Source organism: Caloenas nicobarica, chromosome 28 (genome assembly GCF_036013445.1).
Source record: "Caloenas nicobarica isolate bCalNic1 chromosome 28, bCalNic1.hap1, whole genome shotgun sequence".
Classification (NCBI taxonomy): Eukaryota; Metazoa; Chordata; class Aves; order Columbiformes; family Columbidae; genus Caloenas; species Caloenas nicobarica.
In genome coordinates this window covers 1,639,285-1,662,161 of record NC_088272.1, presented here as the reverse complement: position 1 = coordinate 1,662,161, position 22,877 = coordinate 1,639,285, and the positions used below count along the sequence as shown (strand labels likewise).

Sequence of the window (22,877 nt, the reverse complement as noted above, 5' to 3'; positions counted from 1 at the left end):
GGTGACTCACGCTGGTTGTGCTGCTCAGTGAGGGACACAGATGCAACTGCATGGGCTGCACTGTCACTGAGCTCTTTCCTGGGGGTCTAAAGCTCCGGAATGGGTTCAGAGCATTTCTTGGGACTCACTGGGTTTTCCACTCATTTCAGTTCAGCAATCCCTTCCTTGCCCTTCGGGTGCCTGGAGATTGGTGCAGGAAGACGCGGCCTGTGCCTTTCCCAGGGATGGAGGTAGGCTGACCAGCCCGTAATTCGTCAGATTCTCCTTCCTGCCCTTCTTGAAGATGGGTTTGACATCCTCGTTTCCCCAGGACCTCAGAACTTCTCTGATTCTGCTGTCACTTTTGAAAGCACAATCCGGAATCATGGGCAAGGGTGATGTAGCAGACAGGAGCACTTGCAATGAGCCTGTCCCAGGCAGCTGAGATGAATCTCACTGGGCCAGTGGGGTTTGTTGCTGGAGTCACACACAGAAATGCCAGGGTTCAAACAGGCATCCGTGTCTGAGCTGGTCTCAGGACTGCTTATGCACCCAGGGATGTTCAGAGACAGAGTCTGTCCCTTTTAGACACAGAGGCAGGAGTCACAGTGTCTCTCTGGCCTCCTGTTGCCACTCCCAAAGGGACAGGAGACACCTCAGCCCTGTGGTGTATCACCCTGCTCTGCGCTCATCTGAGATGTCCCACGTCATGAGGAATGGACACGGGGATCACAGTCCAAGGAAGAAGATCCCAGTGGGTGTTTTCCCATGGTTGTTACTCCCAATGTGAAGTGACCTCGAGACACGGTCTGTCCCACAGGCGTTCATGGAGCTCCCAGGAATAGCTGATGGTGTTTGTCCTCACTCAGTTTCATCTCACCTCATGTACATGATGTGCGTGCTCACATCTCATCTGTACAATGCAAACATGGACTTCTGACCTACTCATTCAGTGTCCATCCGTTTAGGGAAGAGCAACTTCTGTGAGCTGGGAAGAGAGGCCAGGGCTGGAAATGGTGTTTCTAAGGGGCCAGTCCATGACGATGCCCTGGGGGCGCTTCTGGGGGGCGTCCAGTGCACAGGGGCACAGCCCAGCCCCTGCTCTGCTGGTCCTGCAGGTCTCTGGCAGGAGGCCTGGCTGTGAGAGGACACTGCTGTGTGCCCAGCCCTGCACACACACACTGTTCAGCTGCACCCTGCTGTTTGCATCTGTGGCCACTTTTTTGGGCATGTTCTTGAGAGAATCTTTGTAAGAAGAGCTAAAGCTTCTGGCCCAGACCATATGAGATCACCTTGCCATCTGGAAAGGCTGTTGTGAGGCCAGCTCTGTCACAGCAGCGCCCATGGCCTGTCCCTGCCTGCGCTCACAGGACTGACACACAGCAGGACGGTGACCAGGCTGCCAGAGCACTCAGGCCTTGCACCAACACAAGGGATGAGAAGGAGAGTGTGGGAGTGGAACGAGAACAGCTCTGGAAGGCCAAGCGCTGGTGTCCCTGGCAGGGCTGCCAAGCTGGACTCTTTTCCCCTCCTCCCATGCACACAGAAACTGTCCCTGCAGCTCCAAACAGGCCTTGCAGGAAGGATATAGTGAAAAACAAGTCACTACAGGAGACTTTGTATTGTTTAAATACACACAGATCATGGCTCCTCATTTACACAGCCAGTGGTTATAAAGAAAAGGAGACAGTGATTTAGAAAAGGGATGACAATATTGCGACAATTAAAAAAAAGCTAATAAAACCAGAAAATACAGATGACAGATTTGGCCTGTAATTAGTCACATTAGAACTAAAATGGGCAGTTTATTGCTTCAGAAATTGTCCAGTCACAAGTTTCCACAGGGCATTCTTGAGCTCCTGGATCCTCATGCTGTAGATGAGGGGGTTCACTGCTGGAGGCACCACTGAGTACAGAACAGACACCACCAGGTCCAGGGATGGGGAGGAGATGGAGGGGGGCTTCAGGTACGCAAATGAACCAGTGCTGATAATCAGGGAGACCACGGCCAGGTGAGGGAGGCACGTGGAAAAGGCTTTGTGCCGTCCCTGCTCAGAGGGGATCCTCAGCACGGCCCTCAAGATCTGCACATAGGACAGCACGATGAACACAAAACACCCAAATACTACTAAGACACTAACCACAGAAAGCCAAACTTCCCTGAGGAAGGCATCTGAGCAGGAGAGCTTGAGGATCTGGGGGATTTCACAGAAGAACTGGTGCAAGGCATTGCCCTTGCACAGTGGCAGTGAAAATGTATTGGCCGTGTGCAGCAGAGCATTGAGAAACCCAGTGGCCCAGGCAGCTGCTGCCATGTGGACACAAGCTCTGCTGCCCAGGAGGGTCCCGTAGTGCAGGGGTTTGCAGATGGCAACGTAGCGGTCGTAGGACATGATGGTGAGAAGAAAATACTCTGCTGTGATCAAGAAGAGAAACAAAAAGAGCTGTGCCACACACCCTTGAGAGGAAATGTCCCTGGTGTCCCAGAGGGAATTGGCCATGGACTTGGGGACAATGGTGGAGATGGAGCCCAGGTCGAGGAGGGCGAGGTTGAGCAGGAAGAAGTACATGGGGGTGTGGAGGTGCTGGTCACAGGCTATGGTGGTGATGATGAGGCCGTTGCCCAGGAGGGCAGCCAGGTAGATGCCCAGGAAGAGCCAGAAGTGCAAGAGCTGCAGCTCCCGTGTGTCTGGGAACGCCAGGAGGAGGAACTGGGTGATGCAGCTGCTGTTGGACATTTGCTGTCTCTGGGCACAGGGCGCTCTCATAGGAGAAAAAGTCAGTAACAATTTAGTGGAGACTTCTCTGACATAAACCAAAGCCATGTCCCGCACACCCTCCCCTGTGACACACAGACACACTTTTCTTTTTCTACAAGACCTTCCTTCAGCACTGTGGCTGCAGCCCTGCTTGGTGCTGGCCGAGTGTGCAACCAAGACAAAAGGGTCTCTAGCCATGGACTCTTAATAAGTCAGCCCAACTCTGCAGAAATTGGCTTGGGCAGGGGTCAGTCCTGAGGTTCAAATTTTTCAGATGAAATCACTGCTGATACAGTCTGTCCTGTCTGCACTCTCAGTGATAAAGAAAAGGAATTGTAAAGGCATTTTAAAAGTCACAGGTTTTCTTACAGCTTCACCACCATCTCCCCTGGAGAGTGTTCTCGGACATCAGAAATCCTCAGCATTTCTGCTGCACTCAGGGAGAACAGAGCGAGTCCTGCGAGACCAGAGGATGCCTGTGGGTCAGTGCAGAGTGAGGGCAGCTGCTCTGTCCCTCTGTCTTGCTCCAGCTGCCCTGGGCTGGCATCTTTCTGAGATGGAGGCTGATCACACTCCCATGTCACCCTGAAAAGCCACCAGGCACTGCTGAGAGCAGAGGGACCCACCTCTGACCACAACACCCTCTCCTAATGTCTCAGCATCCCACGTTTAGCCAAGAAACTGCTCGTCTCACAAACCCAACAGCATTTTCTCTGTCACAGCATCTCTGTGCTCCTCCATGGGGCTTTCACATAACAAACAGATGCTGTAGGACAGGTTTGCATCCTGGAGGGTAGTTCAAAGCTTCTAAGGAAACCCCCAGGAGATATCCAAGTGTCCTAATGATGGCATTTGATTCAGGGAGACTCAGCTCATTCCCCAGCCCCACACACTGCATTGCCCACAGCCCCACAGGTCAGAGCAAAGTTGGGACACGTGTTCCCATGGACACAGCTGCAGGAAAGGACCCACAAGATCAGGCTGTGACTGTGCAGCTGAAACTCCCATCCCCAGAGAGCCTGACAGCAAGAACCAGATCACACCAACAGTGACCCAGAGCAGTGGAGCAAGAAGGAAACTGCGGTGAGGGTGGGTGTGAGAGAGGCCAGGGCAGAGGCAGCCGGGCACTCAGACAGCGTCACCCTTCCCCAGCTGTGCAGCCACCTCCCACACACCAGCATTGCCGGGCAGCTGCTCTCAGCCCTGTGCTCTGCAGAGGGAACTGGAGCTCTGGCTGCACAGGAGCTGCTTCATGCCTTGGAGCCCCCGGCCCTGAGGGCAGAGGCTTTGCTGGGTGGGAGAGGAGGCGAGGGGGCTGCTCACAGGAGGGATCTGCACTGCGGGGATCATACGGAGTTTTCTGTGTTCCCCCTCCCTTAACAATTCCGTGTTTAGTTTCCTCTCCTTTCTGATCATTTCCCTGCTGCCTGGACATTCTCCCCCTGGGAGGTGTTTCCCTGTCCATGTCTTTTCCCTGTCAGCACTCACAGACCCCATCCCACCCTCTGTGCCCTCACCCTGGCCCTACAGATCCTGCCTGTTCACAGGGCACTGCCTGGGGGCATCTTCCTGTTTGCAGGAAGGGACAGGACAGGTCAGACTAAGGATGATGGTCCAGCAAAGGTGGTGCAGGTGCTGTCCACAGGCAGAGAGGTAGTGAAGGGGCTTCTGGCAGATGTACTGATCACTCAAAGTTGCAGTTCAGAAGTATCAGTGACTTGTTTAAGCAGGAGGGCTCATTTTCATTTTATTCTTTCCTGCACCCCCCAACCCTTGGGATAGGAAACTGAAAAGACAGGCTCAGGAAAGCTCCCTATCTGTCTGCTAATCCTTGCATTGATCTTCTGCTTGAGGCATCCACTTGGAAAAATCCTGAGGGTGATCTGGAGCTGTGAAAGAGCCCTGACCCACACAGCACCCTCTCCACAGCACAAGCACCTTTCCTGCCCTGATAGGGGTCGCTCCTTCCCCCCACAGCTTCTCCCCACAGCACCGTGGGGATCTCCCCGGGCAGGCTGAGCGCTGACCCTGGCAGGCGGCAGAGTCCCTGCCCCGGCACAGCCCTGGGGTGCAGGGACCCTGCTCTGCAGGACAGCCCTGGGCACCCCTGGGTGCTCAACCAGCTTCACAGCTGTTCAAAATTGCCTGACAAGAGCCCCCTCCTTACAGATCCCTCAAGCTGTGCCTGTGCTAACTTGAGGACATGCCTCCAGGAGCTGCAGCTGCATTGCCCTGCACCCACAGACTTACCATGGCAAGGGCTGCAAAGATTTCTCCTCCAGTGAGCTCTCAGTCATCCTCCCCATCCTGACCACCTTTCATCTCTCTCTGCCTTGCTCGTCTCCCTGAGATCCCCAGGCAGAGCCCTCAGCCCTGCTGCGCTTTGCAGAGGAGCTGCTCCTGGGCAGAGCTGTCTCTCTGCAGCGCTGCCGCTTGCCATGAGCTCCCTGTGTCCCAGGAGCCCAGCCCAGCTCAGCAGCACAGGAGCAGCCCAAGGCACTTTAATGACCCCTCTGGTGGTTTTGGTGCTGAGGCTATGAACTTCAGACCCTGGAGGAAGCTGAAGAAACCTCTCAAGAAGTCCAAGTCAGATTCAAACTCCAAAGTTTCTTGTAATGTTAATGGTCCCCCTGAGGAACACTACTGAGGAACTGACCCCAGGGTCTGGTTAGAGAAGAAAACTGGAGGCAGAGATGACAGGTCAGGACAAGCAAGGTGAAGGTCTCTCTGATGCTGAGTAAACCTGGATGTGTTTCATTAACCAAAGGGCCAAGCCCTGACCCCCAGCCCTGGGAAGGCAGATCCTGTCCCTCCCACGTTGCCCAGGGCCCTTCCTGGGACAGTGTGATGTGGGGCTGTGCAAGGCCAAGGGCAGGACTATGGTCCCACACCTCCCAGGTTCCTGGCTGGGGACAAGGAGGCCATGAGGCCCCTGTGCTGTAAGGACAAGGTGTCTCCTCACAGGCATCAGAGCTGGAGACAACAGCCACAGCCAAGGGGAGAAGGAGCTCATGTCTGTTGGGGCTTTCAGCCTCTTTACATCCCTTGATCCTCTCCACGACAGCCTGTCCTATGCTGTGGCATCCCCTGCACCTCTTGCCCTGCAGGCTGGAGACATCCCCCCTGCTGCCCCACCTTGCTCTTGTCTGAGCATCTTCCTTCCTTTGCTGATCTCTCTCCATCCTCCCCAGCTGTTCCTTGAAGCACAAAGCCTTGGGCTGATGCAGACTGCCTCTGGGTGACCTGCTCCACCACAGCACTGCCCTTCCACTCACATTCCTTCCTGCTCATGTCCAGCCTGGACCTCCCCACCTGCACTGTGTGCCATTATTTCTTTCTCATGCTCTTTCCCACTATGAAGAAAACCTCCACCATCTCTGAAACCACCCTTCCAGCACTCTCAGGCTACTCCTACACTGCTGCAGCCTCCCCAGCGCTGCTGGGCCAGAGCAGCCCAGGTCCCTCAGCATCCCACACCATGTGCACAAGGTCCTGAACCCTGCCGTGCAACAGCCCTGCACTCTCCAGTTCCTCCCTGCTTCTCCAAACTGGGAGCCGCACACTGGCACACACCCGTGTGTGTGGGGTCACACCAGTGCTGAACCGAATGGGATGAGAACTCCAGGTGTCTGGGTGCCCACGCTCCTCCTCATGCAGCCCCGTGTGCAGCTGCCTTGGTCATGGTGAGCGTGCAGCACGGGCTTGTGTGGCGGCCCTTGTAGTGCCCAGGCCCTTCTCCTCAGGGTCACTGCTCAGCGCGTCAGGTCCTGCTCTGTCCTGATGAATGGGGTTATCCTCCTGCCCCGGTACAGGACTGGCCCCTTCTCCTTTTGAAACTTAGGAGATTCCTGATGGTAGAACCCCAAAATTTCTCCAGGTCTGGACTCTCTCTGGACTGCTGCAGCCACATTCCCTCCAATTCCAGCCAGGGCAGGGACCACTCGCCCGGGGAGCCTCCGGTGCCCCCTAAAGAAAAGGGGCCTCAGCCTCCAGGACTCTCCTGAGCCCAGGAAGAGGCCACAAAAATGGCAGCAGTAGCAGGGTTCCATCCAGAGTTTATTCAAGCAAAAAGAAATAATTTCCAATTTCCCTAGGACAGTCTTTCCGTGCTGCTTTCTCCTCCTTATCCTGGTGCCTCTCCCTGACTGCTGTGCCCCACTTTTGGTGGCACCAGATTGTTGGGGACTGGCCATGTGCCCCCACAGCCCCAGGGCTTTGTCATTGGTGCCCTCACTCACAAGGGAAAACCCATCTGGTCACTCCCAACATAAAGGAGCTCCATACATCCACGCAACTTCTTCACTCTGAGGGAATCCCACTGCTGACCCTTCCAGCCCGTCTCTCCTGAAAAGCCTGTACCCAGCCATTGCAGCACCCCAAGCTGTGTGACTTGTCCCACCACGCTACAACCTCCTGTCAGGTAGTTGTAGAGACCGATAAGGTCTCCCCTCAGTCTCTTTTTTTCCAGGCTAAACAGCCTCATGTCCCTCAGCTGCTCCTCATAAGACTTGTGCTCCAGGCCTGTCACGGTCCATTCGGTGATGGACTCGTGATGCTTCGTTCACCTTGATCTTGAAGTGCAAAATTAAGGCAATCAAAAAGCCAAGGCGTTGTAATTCAATCATCAATATTTATTTATTTTGCCCGTAAAGCAGCACGTGATAGAGAGAGTGGAGAAAAAGGAAAGAAAAGAAAGGGGGAAAAAAAAGGGTTGGCTACCACTACGAGATCCAAAGGCGTCCCTATGGTCTCAGGTGCCGTGAGAAGAGTCCTGCCGGTTCTCCGTTGTGATCCGTGATCCTTTGGTGGGGAGAGCTCAAAGATGTCCCATCGGGAATCAACTTTCATGCTTCTTCACCCCGCTTCGCTCCCATGGATTGAGGCCAATCTCTGCCTTTGTTTCGCAATCCAGGCTGAACTGCGCAGGCCCGAAGAGTCCCCTCTTCGCTTGCCAGAACCCGTCTGTGCCTGCATCGCCTCGGTTCAGGGGTCTCTTACTGGTCCGCTGGGTGACCTCTAGACCTTTGTCAAGCCTCTGCCCATGCTCTGCTTCGCTGGCCTTAGTAGCAGAGAGGAGGTGGGGGCAAGTTTGGCTGAGGCAGCAGGTGAAATCATCTTCTGGACAGCAGCTATTGTTACCTGTAGCCCCAGGTCAGAGAGACCTGTACAACACAGTTCTTTTCCTCAGGCCTCTCTCCAAGTCCTTGTAAAGTTCTTTCTATCAGGGCATCTGTTCTCCAAGTCCCTGATGGCGATGTTCAGGCAAATACTGTTCTTCGAACCAGCTCTTATAGGAGGTCATGGAGAACACGCAGCCAGGCTCTTCACCATGGTGTGTGGTAGAAGCACAGAAGAGAATGGGTGGAAGGTGAGAGAGGTTCAGCCAGGACATAAGGAAAAGCTTTTTCCCCACGAGCTCAGCCAAGTGCTGTCTCAGGTCACCCAGAGAGGCTGCACAGGCTCTGTCTTTACAGGTTTTCAATCTCTGATTGAGTCAAGGCTTGAAAACCTTGGTCTGACCCAGTTTGTGACAGGCTGGACTGCAGACTCCTGAGGTCCCTTCAACCTCACTTCTCATATGATCCCATTGTGATGCTGGGCTCTGTTTCTAACTGGTCAGAGCAGACGATTATGGGCCATGAGTCCACCTGTGCTGTAGGTGACCATCTAAACCAACATCTCAACCAGTGAACCAGCCAACAGCTCAGTGTGACTCGCTCTGGGCAAAGTGTGAGGAGTCCTGGGCAGGGAAGGTGTAGAGGGCATGGGGTGCTATGCAAGACACAAAATGATCTTGGCTTAATACCTGTAGGCCCATCAGATGTCAGTTAATGTCAATGAAAATTAAAATAAGAACTGAAGACAAAGATCCAAAGCAAAGGAAGGTGTCAACATACTTGTCTTTATTTTTCTTTTTTTCTTTGGGAGGGTTTCTTTTCTTTGTAAAGGAAAGAGTTTTCCAGAACTGGGAATGGATTTAGGACACAAATGTCTTCAGCTCCAGGGACACAAACACCTGGTGCCAGTGTAGATGCCCCGGGAACCCCTGCCCAGGCTCCCCCTGCATGGCAAGGTGCTCTGGTCTCCCCCAGGTCCTCTGTGATAGATGCCAATCCCAGGCCAGCACCTCAGGTGCACTGGGGCCCCGAAAATGGCACTGGCTGTTTATGGTGAGACAACTGATGACTGATGTCTGCCTGGAAAGGTGCCCTTTTTTGTTGTTGTTTTTTGGTTTGGTTTGGTTTGTGGGGTTTTTTTGTTCGTTTTTGTTTGTTTCGTTTGTTTGTTTCCGGTTTTGTTTGTTTGTTTCTTTTTTAACATATTAACACAAAAATCCAAAACAAACAAAAAACTCCCACCAGAAACACAAAAAAATGCTAAAAAGTGAATTACCAGGAAGTGTACTAAGGGTACGAAAACAAATATTGGTCTTCCCCTGTACTTCTATTACCAACACTCCTTTATTTCATCTCCATTGTCATTCAGGAGTTTCCACCTCTCCTGATTAAATGGCCATGTCAAAGGACAACTTCCCAGCAGACTGTCTGGACGTTTGCCCTTCCCAGTGCTCTCAGGTTTCCTCCTCCACTTGCTCTTTGGTCATTCAGTTGCCTCTCAACTGTCTGGTTTCTGATTTGAGCTTCAGGGAGTTACAAACTTGTCCCATTCTTCAGAAGTCTAATTAACATGGTAGTTAATGTGTTAATTGTGTTTATATATATCTTTTCCTATCTCTCTGTCTAAAACAGTTCTTGTGTGGATGTCCTGTGTGGATGGTGGACCTCATTAGATCCAGCTCACATACACAGTTGAGGAAAGTGTTTTAGTGTTTATGAAATTGTGTAGTGTTCACACAGGAGAGCAGGTGGGAGCTGGTGTGCAGGAGCTGCAGCATCCACCTGCAGAGCTCAGTGCAGAAGTCTGATGTGAGGAAAAGTGATGCAAGTCCCAGGTGGCCAAGGAGGGAACGGGCAGACTGGGGGTGGGCGGTGAGCAGCAAGGGTGTCCATACAGTGTCCAGCCTCAAGGGACTGTTCTCCTGCCTGTCCAGATGGCTTCAGGAGACCCTCTGGATCAATGTCCGTTGCAGAATGCCGCTGTCACTTCTTCTACACACTGAAAAATGACAGAAAGTACCCTTGAAAGAAAAAACCCTCCTTTATGAAATCTTCTTTGAAATCTTCATCAGTAAGTGTCCCATTGAAACCTCTCCAGTTAGTTCTACAAGTCTTGAAGATTGGAAGAAAATTAGGAAGGAAACATGGCTTGTTAGGGCTTTCTGTGTTTTAATGAGCCCCATGGCGTATTTGGTGCTGAGTCCATGAACCTCAGATACCAAGGACAGACTGAAGAATCTCCTCAAGAAGTCCAAGTCAGAAGCAAAGCCCAAAGTACCTTGAAGCATTAATAGGCCCCACTGAGGGCTGTTACTGACAAAGCATCCCCAGGGACTCGTTAGAGCAGATAATTGGAGGCAGTGATTGCATCAGGCAAAGGCAAAGTGCAGCAGCTCTGATGCTGAGAAAACCCTTGATTTGTTTGATGATGGACAATGGCCAAGCCTTGACCCCCTGCCCCTGGGAAGGGAGATCCTGTCCCTCACGTGTGTCTCAGGGCTCTTCCTGGGGATGTGGGGATGATGCCCAGTGCAGGACAATGGTGTGACACTCCCTGGGGGGTGCAAGGAGGCAATGGGGCGCCATGGCCATGACAACCATGTGTCTCCTCTTCGGCCTCGCTGTCAGGGACATCAGCCATAGCCAAGGGGACAAAGACATTGTGACTTCCAGGGACATCCAGCCTTGCCAGCACCCTTGGCCATCTCCACCACGGTCCATCCTACACTGTCCCAGGCCTGTGGCTGTTTCCCCACAGGCTGCAGACACCCCATGCGCTTCCCCAGCTAGTTCTCACCCCAGTGTGTCCCCACCTGTGCTGCTGTCTCTCCATCCCCACCAGCTGTTCCTTGAAACACAAAGCCATGGCTGATCCAGAGTCCTTCTGAATGACCACAGCACTGTGCTCAGAATGACATTTCTTTGCCCTGAGGTCCACTCTGGACCTCCAGAGCTGCAGTTTCTGATGGTTTTCCTTTCTCATGCTGTTTCCCTCTAGCAAAAAAAAAAAAAAAACAAACAAGCGTGCCATCATCTCGGAAAGTGATTTTCAAGATTTCTGAAGCTACTAGTACTCTTTCTTGTCATGGTTTTACCACAGCCACCAACTAAGACCATGAGAGCTGCTCACATCCTGCTCCCAGTCCCCAAGTGGGATAAGGGAGAGAACTGAAAGGGAAGGGAGAAACTTGTGGGTTTAGAAAAAAATATAAGATGACGATAAAAACAATAAAAATAATACACTACTACTAATAATATACTTATACTAAAATATACATAAAGTAAAAAATACGCTACTCAGTGCAATCCCAACAGAGCTAACCATAGTAGCCGGAAAACTGAAATGAACTAGCTGGAAAAGGCATCTCCAGCTTTATACCGAGCATGACGCTAATGGTAGAGAATAGCTCGTTGATTGACCTGGGTGTCAATCAAGGTGCTGTCCTGTCTGTGCCCCCTCCTACCAATTTGCACCTGCAGCTGGACTCCAAAGAAGTCCTTGGTTTCACTAATAGTCAAGGTAAATTAAATAGAAATAGATAAATTAAATTAAGAAAACATACTCAGTGCAATCCCTCATGTAACTCCAGTCACACGGAACAGCCAGTCCTGCAGAAGGGAGCACCTTGGTCCTGAACAGCCAATCCCAGCAAGAGAGAGCTAAAAGGCAACGGGCAGAAAGGCCCAAGGGCCAACTGCAAAATGGCAGAATGGCAAAAGACCGAACTGACATCCAGCTCCTGACAGAATGAAACTTCTGAATGGAACTAACCAAACCAGCAGGAAAACCCAAAGTAACGGATGTAACAAGCCCTAAAAGCCAGCTCCGGCTTTATACTGAGCATGACGCTAATCATAGGGAATATTTCATTGATCAGCCTGCATGTCAATCCAGGTGCTGTCCTGTCTGTGTCCCCTCCTGCCAATTTGCATCTGCAGCTGGATGGCCAAAGAAGCCCTTGGTTTCCCTGACAACAGCCAAGATATCAGTGAGTTCTGACATTCCTTTCTTACCAAAAGGCAAACACTGTAAAGCTGCTAAAAGAAAAATTAAATCTATCCCAGGGAAGAAACAGTGTTATTATTCTCATAGCAAATCTAAACAAATGACTGTAGTAGCTATGAAGGAGAGAGATTCAAAATGCATGAAGAAAATTAACTCAATTTCAGTAAAAACAGCACGTTTCCTCCGCCTCCACTTCACCAGGCTAAAGAAGTTTGGGTCTCTCAACATCTCCACACATGACCCAGACTGTCTCTGGCCACACGACAGCTCCTCCCCGTTCCTCCAGAGTGGGGAACCTCCCACTGGGACACCCCGCTCCAGATGTGACCACACCACTGCGGAGTCAAGATGGACAATAACTGCCCTTGGCTGGGTGGCCACGCTCCTCCCAGTGCAGCCCAACGTGCTCATGGGCATATTCCTGTTTAGCACCACTGAGAACTGACTGAACAGCCAGGCTCAGAGGGTTGTGACCAGCGGCACAAAGCCCAGCAGGAGGTACCATGAGGAGCACTGAAGGACACTGTACTACCCAACATCTCCTCCCCACAGGTGTCTCTTGGGTCCCTGGAACCATCGCAGTGACAAGGAGGAGAGCACTGCCTGTATGGGGTGGAGGAGATGGGGTCTGGAATGAGGGTCCTGGGGCAGTTTCTCCTGGTTGTTCATGCAGCAACAAGCTGGGCTGGATATTTGGAGAGAGAAACTCTTCCTAAGGGCCTCCAATGGGCTTGGGGATGGTCTACAGTTTCCTGCATGCTGCCTTTTCTGGTGGAGATCAGAGGCTGCCGGCCCTTTAGAGGACCCAGGACAGGCCTTGTCCTTCCCCTGGTCACAGCTGGACCCCAGTTCTCCAGCTCGGCCCCAGCTCAGGAGCCTTGTCTAGGGGTGACTTTTGGGGTAGGGTTGACAAGAGGGGTGCATAAGTTTGTCTTAAGGACATGTGATGAGCACCAGGACTGAAGTACCAGAGCAAAATGATGTGGCTTCTGGGTGAATACTTTCTTTGGTGCAAATCCTGAAACAGAGTCCCAGACTTGCTTTCCATGCCACCCTTCACGAGGGATGATGCACTAAGAGATGGCAAGTGGGGGACACCAATCCTTCTCCAGCTACTTCCAGGGCCTGGTGAAGCACCAGGACAGCAAGGACTTCTGGCCCTGCACCCTGAACTCTGCATATTATCTTGGGGCAGCTGAACACCAGCATTTTTTTTCCAAGGGAATTTCCAGCCGCGGTCAGCTCCTGTCTGATCTCCCCCCATCCCTCCTCTGATCTGGTCTGGTGCTCCTGGCCCCTTCCCTGTGCTCCCCACAGGGCCCCAACCTGGCACTGATGCTCTACAGAGCAGGTTGGCTGCAGGACCATGGGGTGACTCCACACTGGTTGTGCTGCTCAGTGAGGGACACAGATGCAACTGCATGGGCTGCACTGTCACTGAGCTCTTTCCCGGGGGTCTAAAGCTCTGGAATGGGTTCAGAGCATTTCTTGGGACTCATTGGGTTTTCTGCTCATTTTGGTTCAGCAATCCCTTCCTTGTCCTTCAGGTGCCTGGAGATCGGTGCAGGAAGACGTGGCCTATTCCCTTCCCAGGGATGGAGGTAGGCTGACAGGCCCGTAATTCATCAGATTCTCCTTCCTGCCCTTCTTGAAGATGGGTTTGACATCCTCCTTTCCCCAGGACCTCAGAACTCCCGTGTTTCTGCTGTCACTTTTGAAAGCACAATCCAGAATCATGGGCAAGGCTGATGTAGCAGGCAGGAGCACTTGCAATGAGCCTGTCCCAGCAGCTGAGATGAATCTCACTGGGCCAGTGGGGTTTGTTGCTGGAGTCACACACAGAAATGCCAGGGTTCCATCAGGCATCCGTGTCTGAGCTGGTCTCAGGACTGCTTATGCACCCAGGGATGTTCAGAGACAGAGTCTGTCCCTTTTACACACAGAGGCAGGAGTCACAGTGTCTCTCTGACCTCCTGTTGCCACCCAAAGGCATGTGAGACACCTCAGCCCTGTGGTGTGTCACCCTGCTCTGCACTCATCTGAGATGTCCCACGTCATGAGGAATGGACACGGGGATCACAGTTCAAGGAAGAAGATCCCAGTGGGTGGTTTCCCATGAGCTGTTACTCCCAGTGTGAAGTGATCTTGGGACACTGTCTGTCCCACAGGCCTTCCTGGCACTCCCAGGAATAGCTGATGGCGTTTCTGCTCACTCGTGTTCATCTCACCTCATGTACATGATGTGCATGCTCATATCTCATCTGAACAATGCAAACATGGACTTCTGACCTACTCATTCAGGAAAAAATTCTCAATCTGGTGTGACAGCCCAGTGCTGGAAAGGGAGGTTGTGAGGGGCCAGTCCATGACGATGCCCTGGGGCAGCTTCCGCGGGGTGTCCAGTGCACAGGGGCACAGCCCAGCCCCTGCTCTGCTGGTCCTGCAGGTCTCTGGCAGGAGGCCTGGCTGTGAGAGGACACTGCTGTGTGCCCAGCCCTGCACACACACACTGTTTATCTCTACACTGCTGTTTCAACCTGCAGGCTGCTTTCTTGTGCATGTCCTGAAGATGAACTTGAAGAAGACCTAAGCCCTCAGGCACTGCCCTATGAACATCACTTTCCTTTATAGAAGTAGTGTTACGGAGGCCAGCTCTGTCACAGCAGTGCCCATGGCCTGTCCCTGCCTGCGCTCACAGGACTGACACACAGCAGGACGGTGACCAGGCTGCCAGAGCACTCAGGCCTTGCACCAACACAAGGGATGAGAAGGAGAGTGTGGGAGTGGAACGAGAACAGCTCTGGAAGGCCAAGCGCTGGTGCTCCCTGGCAGTGCTGCCAGGCTGGACTCTTTTCCCCTCCTCCCATGCACACAGGAACTGTCCCTGCAGCTCCAAACAGGCCTTGCAGGGAGGATATAGTGAAAAACAAGTCACTACAGGACCCTTTATTTTGTTTAAATACACACAGATCATGGCTCCTCATTTACACAACCAGTGGTTATAAAAGAAAAGTAGAAAGTAATTTAGAAAGGGGATGACAATGGTATCACAATTAAAAAAAACAATCAATAACAACAGAAAATAGAGATGAGAGGCTGGGCCTCTAAGTAGTTACATTAAAACTGCTATGTAGAAGGAGATGTGCAGTTTATTGCTTCAGAAAACACTTAGATATGAGTTTCCACAGGGCATCCTTGAGCTCCTGGTTCCTCATGCTGTAGATGAGGGGGTTCACTGCTGGAGGCACCACTGAGTACAGAACAGACACCACCAGGTCCAGGGATGGGGACGAGATGGAGGGGGGCTTCAGGTAGGCAAACATGCCAGTGCTGACAAACAGGGAGACCACGGTCAGGTGAGGGAGGCACGTGGAAAAGGCTTTGTGCCGTCCCTGCTCAGAGGGGATCCTCAGCACGGCCCTCAAGATCTGCACATAGGACAGCACGATGAACACAAAACACCCAAATCCTAAACAGACACTAACCACAAGGAGCCCAGCTTCCCTGGAGTAGGACTGTGAGCAGGAGAGCTTGAGGATCTGGGGGATTTCACAGAAGAACTGGTCCAGGGCATTGCCCTTGCAGAGCGGCAGTGAAAATGTATTGGCCGTGTGCAGCAGAGCATAGAGAAACCCAGTGGCCCAGGCAGCTGCTGCCATGTGGACACAAGCTCTGCTGCCCAGGAGGGTCCCGTAGTGCAGGGGTTTGCAGATGGCAACGTAGCGGTCATAGGACATGATGGTGAGAAGAAAATACTCTGCACCTAACAAGAAACATAAAAAGAAGACCTGGGCAGCACATCCTGCATAGGAAATGACCCTGGTATCCCCCAGAGAGTTGGCCATGGATTTGGGGACAGTGATGGAGATGGAGCCCAGGTCGAGGAGGGCGAGGTTGAGCAGGAAGAAGTACATGGGGGTGTGGAGGTGCTGGTCACAGGCTATGGTGGTGATGATGAGGCCGTTGCCCAGGAGGGCAGCCAGGTAGATGCCCAGGAAGAGCCAGAAGTGCAAGAGCTGCAGCTCCCGTGTGTCTGTGAATGCCAGGAGGAGGAACTGGGTGATGGAGCTGCTGTTGCACATTTGCTGCCTCTGGGCATGAGGACCTGTGCAAGGAGGAAAAAACAGTGACGGTTTAGATGAGACTTCTCTGGGAAAAACCAAAGCCATTTCCCACAGACCCTCCCACAAAGAGACCCTTTTCTTTTTCCAGGAGAACATCCTGGCTGGAGCCCTCATCGGTGCTTGATGAGTGTGCAATGAAAAGGAGGGTCTCTGCCCAGGGGCTCTTGAGGAGTCAGCCTGACCCTGTGTGATGGGGTGGGGCAGGGGCCAGTCCTGGGGTTCAGCTTTGTCAGATGGAACCGCTCCTGCTGCAGAAGGGACTGTCAGCATCTGTACCCGCAGGGCTGAGAAACTGAGTTTGAGAGGTTTGGCGTTTCTACAGCTCCTTCTGCCCTCCCACCCTGAAGAGTGTTGTGGGTGTCAGAAACCCTCAGCATTTCTGCTGCACTCAGGGAGAACAGAGCAAGTCCTGCGAGACCACAGGCTGCCTGTGGGTCAGTGCAGAGTGAGGGCAGCTGCTCTGTCCCTCTGTCTTGCTCCAGCTGCCCTGGGCTGGCACCTTTCTGAGATGGTGATCACACTGCCATGTTACCCTGAAAAACCACCAGGCACTGCTGAAAGCAGAGGGACCCACCTCAGACCTCGACATGTCTCACCGTTTTCTAAGGTCTCAGCACCCCACTTCTATCCCAGGACACACACGGCTCATTTCACAAACCGAACTGCATTTCTTCCATCATAGCATCTCTGCACTTCTGCATGGGGAATTCAGATAATGCTAAAGTGCTACAGGACAGGTTTGCATCCTGGAGGGAAGCTCACAGCTTAGAAGCAAACCTCAAAGAGACAGCCAAGGGTCCTAATGCTGGCATTTGATTCAGGCAGATTCAGCTCATTCCCCAGCCCCACAGACTGCATTGCCCACAGCCCCACAGGGCAGAGCAAAGCTGGGACACGTGTTCCCATGGACACAGCTGCAGGAAAGGACCCACAAGGTCAGGCTGTGACTCTGCAGCTGAAACTCCCATCCCCAGAGAGCCTGACAGCAAGAACCAGATCATATCAACAGTGACCCAGAGCAGTGGAGCAAGAAGGAAACTGCGGTGAGGGTGGGTGTGAGAGAGGCCAGGGCAGAGGCAGCCGGGCACTCAGACAGCGTCACCCTTCCCCAGCTGTGCAGCCACCTCCCACACACCAGCATTGCCGGGCAGCTGCTCTCAGCCCCTGTGCTCTGCAGAGGGAACTGGAGCTCTGGCTGCACAGGAGCTGCTTCATGCCTTGGAGCCCCCGGCCCTGAGGGCAGAGGCTTTGCTGGGTGGGAGAGGAGGCAAGGGGGCTGCTCACAGGAGGGATCTGCACTGCAGGGAATCATAAAGAGGTTTCTCTGCTCTCCCTCCCAGAACAATTCCGGGTTTAGTTTCCTCTCATTTCTGATCATTTCCCTGCTGTTTGGAGATTTTCCTCCTGGGAGGTGTTTCCCTGTCCATGTCTCTTCCCTGTCAATGCTCACAGACCCCATCCCACCCGCTGTGCCCTCACCCTGGCCCTACAGATCCTGCCTGTTCACAGGGCACTGCCTGGGGGCATCTTCCTGTTTGCAGACTGGGGAAAAGGACAGGTCAGAGTAAGACTGACAGGAATAGCCAATGTGATGCTGGTGCTGTGCACAGGCAGAGCAGCAGCTGAAGGGATGTTATGAGGCTTCTGGCAGATGTAGTGAAGACTCTGAGTTGCAGTTCAGGAGTCTCAGTGACTTGTTTAAGCATGAGAGCTCATCTTCATTTTCTCCTTTCCTGCACCCCCCAACCCTCGGGATAGGAAACTGAAAAGGCAGGCTCAGGAGAGCTCCCTATCTGTCTGGTAATCCTTGCATTGATCTTCTGCTTGAGGCATCCACTTGGAAAAATCCTGGGGGTGATCTGGAGCTGTGAGCAGCTCTGATCCACACAGCATCCTCTCCATAGCAGAAGCACCTTTCCTGCCCTATATAGGGGTCGCTCCTTCCCCCCACAGCTTCTCCCCACAGCACCGTGGGGATCTCCCCGGGCAGGCTGAGCGCTGACCCTGGCAGGCGGCAGAGTCCCTGCCCCGGCACAGCCCTGGGGTGCAGGGACCCTGCTCTGCAGGACAGCCCTGGGCACCCCTGGGTGGTCAGGAATATTCACAGCTGTTCAACATTGCCTGACAAGAGCCCCCTCCTCACAGATCCCTCAAGCTGTGCCTGTGCTAACTTGAGGAGATGCCTCCAGGAGCTGCAGCTGCATTTTCAGCACCCAGAGACTTACCATGGCAAGGGCTGCAAAGATTTCTCCTCCAGTGAGCTCTCAGTCATCCTCCCCATCCTGACCACCTTTTATCTCCCTCTGCCTTGCTGGTCTCCCTGAGATCCCCAGGCAGAGCCCTCAGCCCTGCTGCGCTTTGCAGAGGAGCTGCTCCTGGGCAGAGCTGTCTCTCTGCAGCGCTGCCGCTTGCCATGAGCTCCCTCTGTCCCAGGAGCCCAGCCCAGCTCAGCAGCACAGGAGCAGCCCAAGGTGCTTTAATGACCCCTCTGGTGGGTTTGCTGCTGAGTCCATGAACTTCAGACCCTGGAGGAAGCTGAAGAAACCTCTCACAAAGTCCAAGTCAGATTCAAACTCCAAAGTTTCTTGTTATGTTAAAGGGTCCCACTGAGGAACACTAGTGATGAACTGACCCCAGGGTCTGGTTAGAGAAGAAAACTGGAGACAGTGATGACAGGTCAGGACAAGCAAGGTGAAGGTCTCTCTGATGCTGAGTAAACCTGGATGTGTTTCATTAACCAAAGGAATAAGCCCTGACCCCCAGCCCTGGGAAGGCAGATCCTGTCCCTCCCACGTTGCCCAGGCCCCTTCCTGGGACAGTGTGATGTGGGGCTGTGCAAGGCCAAGGGCAGGACTATGGTCCCACACCTCCCAGGTTCCTGGCTGGGGACAAGGAGGCCATGAGGCCCCTGTGCTGTAAGGACAAGGTGTCTCCTCACAGGCATCAGAGCTGGAGACAACAGCCACAGCCAAGGGGAGAAGGAGCTCCAGCTGTTAGTGTTTACATGCAGACGGTTTATCCTGATGAGAGCGTCTATCCCAAGATAACATCATGAGGAGTTACAGGACACTACGAATATCACCTGCAGGGGAAACTTTGCTTTCTTGGGGGGCTAGTGCTCGTAATGCCAGAGGTCTGGACTTAGAGGGGAAGTTTCCCTTCATGTGGGACGGCAGCAGGAATGTGTGGAGCTCTGCCTGGGGACAGAGAATATCAGCTGAAAGTTGAGGAGTCAGCGTGAGAGGGCAGAGCAACATGGGCAGTGTTGTGGTGGGTGGACATCAGCTACTGACTCACTGATGAGGAAGAGGAATTAGATGAGGCCTCCTTCAGACAAATGAAAGAAGCCTCATGTTTCCAGGGCCATGTCCTCATGGCAGACCTAAGATATTCCAATAGTTGCAAGGTACCAGCCATCCAGGAGGGTTTTGGAGCTCATGGACAACATCTTCCTGACACGGGTGGCTGAGGAGTCAGTGAGGTGAGGTGCCCTGTGGGACTTCATGCTTACAAACCAGAAAGGGTTGGTCAGGGATGGAACAGTCAGGGGTGGGAAAGTGGAGTTGAGGCTCCTGGAAGATGATAACAAGGCAAAGAGCAGGATTTCAGGAGAGCAGGCTTTGGCCTGCTGAGGGACCTGCTTGGGTCCTATGGGATATGACCTTGGTGTCTGCAGCAATTTTTCTCTCACATTTCCTCCCTGCTCTCTCCCACCTGCTGTTGTGCAGTGGTTTTTACCCTTTCTCAAATACAATATCACAGAGGTGCTGCCAACATCCCTGAGTGGCTCAGGTTTGGCAAGGAGTGGGTCCATCTTGGAGCCAGCTGAAATTGCCTCTGCCTGATGCCGGTCAAACTCCCGTTGTCTTCTCAGAGAGGTGACAACTGTAGCACACCCACACTCATCCCCAGTTACGAGACTTTGCCATGTAAACCCAGTAGACGGTGACAATGTGTTGGGTGTTACAAACTACTTGATCATGGAGAAGAAATGGAAAAGATCTGTCAGCAACCTGAGGAAGTCACCAGTAAATGAGCAGGTTCCTATAAGGAACTGTAATTGCCCTGGCATTCACTGGCCAGGCAAAGCAGTGGGTATCAACAGTCCAGAAGATCTTGGGCTAAGTGCTTAACGTGGCTGCCTGGTGGGACAACAAGGGTGATGCTCACCTGGATCTGGAACTGGGAAACAAGGAAGAGCTGGTGAGGGATGTGAACATCAGTGTCCACCTTGGCTGTGGTGATCAGGCAACAGTGGGATTCCAGGCACCAGAGGGGAGGGAGGAAGGCCAGCAGCAGAGCACAGGCTGGTGGGCTCCAGAGGAGAAGACTTTGACATACGGAGGGACAGCAACCAATAGAGGTGGTGACATGGAAGTCTGTCTGATGGGTGAAGGAGCTCAGGAAATCTGAGAAGCCTTGCAGGACAGCCTTGTGCTCCAGACGAGTGTGATTCCTCTTGAGCTGTCCTGGCCTGTCTCCTCACTCAAGTGGTGCATCAGGCACCCACTTTCCTACACATATTGTTTTGTCTTCATCAGAAAATGCTCCAGATCAATAAGATCTTTGCTGGAGGAAATCCCGTGGGCAAGGCTGCTTGAAGGTCAAGGGGCCCAAGATAGTTGGTTAACATTCAGGGACTGCTTCTACCAAGCTCAAGATCAGTGCATCCCGACGCGCAGGAAGTCAAGGAAGGGAGCCAGGAGACCTGCGTGGTTAAACAGGGAACTGCTGGGCAAACTCAAGTGGAAGAGGAGGGTTTACAAATCATGGAAGGAGGGGCTGGCCACTTGGGAAGAATATAAGGCTGTTGTCAGAGGATGTAGGGAGGCAACTAGGAAAGCTAAGGCCTCCTTAGAGTTAAACCTGGCGAGAGGGGTCAAGGACAACAGGAAGAGCTTCTTCAAATACATGGCAGATAAAACTAACACCAGAGGCAATGTAGGCCCACTGATGAACGGGGTGGGTGCCCTGGTGACAGAAGATACAGAGAAGGCAGAATTAATGAATGCCTTCTTTGTCTCTGTCTACTCTGCCGGAGGCTGTCCTGAGGAGCCCCGTACCCCTGAGGCCCCAGAGGAAGGCAGGGCAATGGAGGAGTCTGCCTCAGTTGATGAGGACTGGGTTAGGGAGCAATTAAGCAATCTGGACATCCATAAATCCATGGGTCCAGATGGGATGCACCCGCGGGTGCTGAGGGAGCTGGCTGAAGTCATTGCTGGACCGCTCTCCATCATCTTTGCCAAGTCTTGGGAAACGGGAGAGGTGCCTGAGGACTGGAGGAAAGCAAATGTCACTCCGGTCTTCAAAAAGGGCAAGAAGGAGGACCCGGGCAACTATAGACCGGTCAGCCTCACCTCCATCCCTGGGAAAGTGATGGAACACCTTATCCTTGGTGCCATCTTAAGACATATCAAGGATAAGAGGGTCATCAGGGACAGTCAACATGGCTTCACCAAGGGGAAGTCGTGTTTGACCAACCTCATAGCCTTTTATGAAGACATAACAAGGTGGATTGACGATGGCAGAGCAGTGGATGTGGTCTACCTTGACTTCAGCAAAGCATTTGACACCGTCTCCCACAGCATCCTCACGGCAAAACTGAGGAAGTGTGGACTGGACGATCGGGTAGTGAGGTGGACTGCAAACTGGCTGAAGGAGAGAAGCCAGAGAGTTGTGATCAATGGGGCGGAGTCTGGTTGGAGGCCTGTATCTAGTGGAGTGCCTCAAGGGTCAGTTCTGGGACCAATACTGTTCAATATATTCATCAATGACTTGGATGAGGGAATTGAGTGTACTATCAGCAAGTTTGCTGATGACACCAAGCTGGGAGGAGTGGCTGACACGCCAGAAGGCTGTGCTGCCATCCAGCGAGATCTGGACAGGCTAGAGAGTTGGGCGGGGAAAAATTTAATGAAATATAACAAGGGGAAATGTAGAGTCTTGCATCTGGGCAGGAACAACCCCAGGTTCCAGTACAGGTTGGGGAATGACCTATTAGAGAGCAGTGTAGGGGAAAGAGACCTGGGGGTCCTGGTGGACAGCAGGATGACCATGAGCCAGCACTGTGCCCTTGTGGCCAAGAAGGCCAATGGCATCCTGGGGTGTATTAGAAGGGGGGTGGTTAGTAGGTCCAGAGAGGTTCTCCTTCCCCTCTACTCTGCCCTGGTGAGACCTCATCTGGAATATTGTGTCCAGTTCTGGGCCCCTCAGTTCAAGAAGGACAGGGAACTGCTGGAGAGAGTCCAGCGCAGGGCCACAAAGATGATGAAGGGAGTGGAGCATCTCCCTTATGAGGAAAGGCTGAGGGAGCTGGGTCTCTTTAGCTTGCAGAAGAGGAGACTGAGGGGTGACCTCATTAATGTTTATAAATGTATAAAGGGTGGGTGTCACGAGGATGGAGCTAGGCTCTTCTCAGTGACAACCAACAGTAAGACAAGGGGTAATGGGTTCAAGCTGGAACACAAGAGGTTCCACTTAAATGTGAGAAGAAACTTCTTCTCAGTGAGGGTGACAGAGCACTGGAACAGGCTGCCCAGGGGGGTTGTGGATTCTCCTTCTCTGGAGACATTCAAAACCCGCCTGGACGCCTTCCTGTGTAACCTCACCTAAGTTTTCCTGCTCTGGCAGGGGGATTGGACTAGATGATCTTTTGAGGTCCCTTCCAATCCCTAACATTCTGTGATTCTGTGTGATTCTGTGATTCTGTGATACCAACTCTTTGGGAAACGGGGAGGAGGGAGAGGGGCAAAGACAATAGAAGAAATACTGATTTATTCTTCTTTATTATGGAAATGCTCTCTATTTGGCTATTCCTGAAATCTCCCTAATCATCAAGACCAGACTTGAAGCCTTTAGGAAAATGATGCACAGAGCCTTGGCTTGTAAGGGC

The 22,877-nt window shown here is 52.7% G+C and overlaps 1 protein-coding gene across 1 annotated transcript; it reads right to left on the bottom strand.

The window, feature by feature from the left end:
* Nucleotides 1-1,784: 1,784 nt before the first annotated feature.
* On the bottom strand, nucleotides 1,785-15,562 carry LOC135999343 (olfactory receptor 14C36-like; the record flags this gene model as incomplete). Its single annotated transcript, XM_065652901.1, has 2 exons — nucleotides 1,785-2,174; nucleotides 15,101-15,562. Coding segments are annotated over 2 exons (852 nt in total), but the record flags the coding sequence as incomplete, so codon positions are not given.
* Between the last annotated feature and the right edge of the window lie 7,315 nt (nucleotides 15,563-22,877).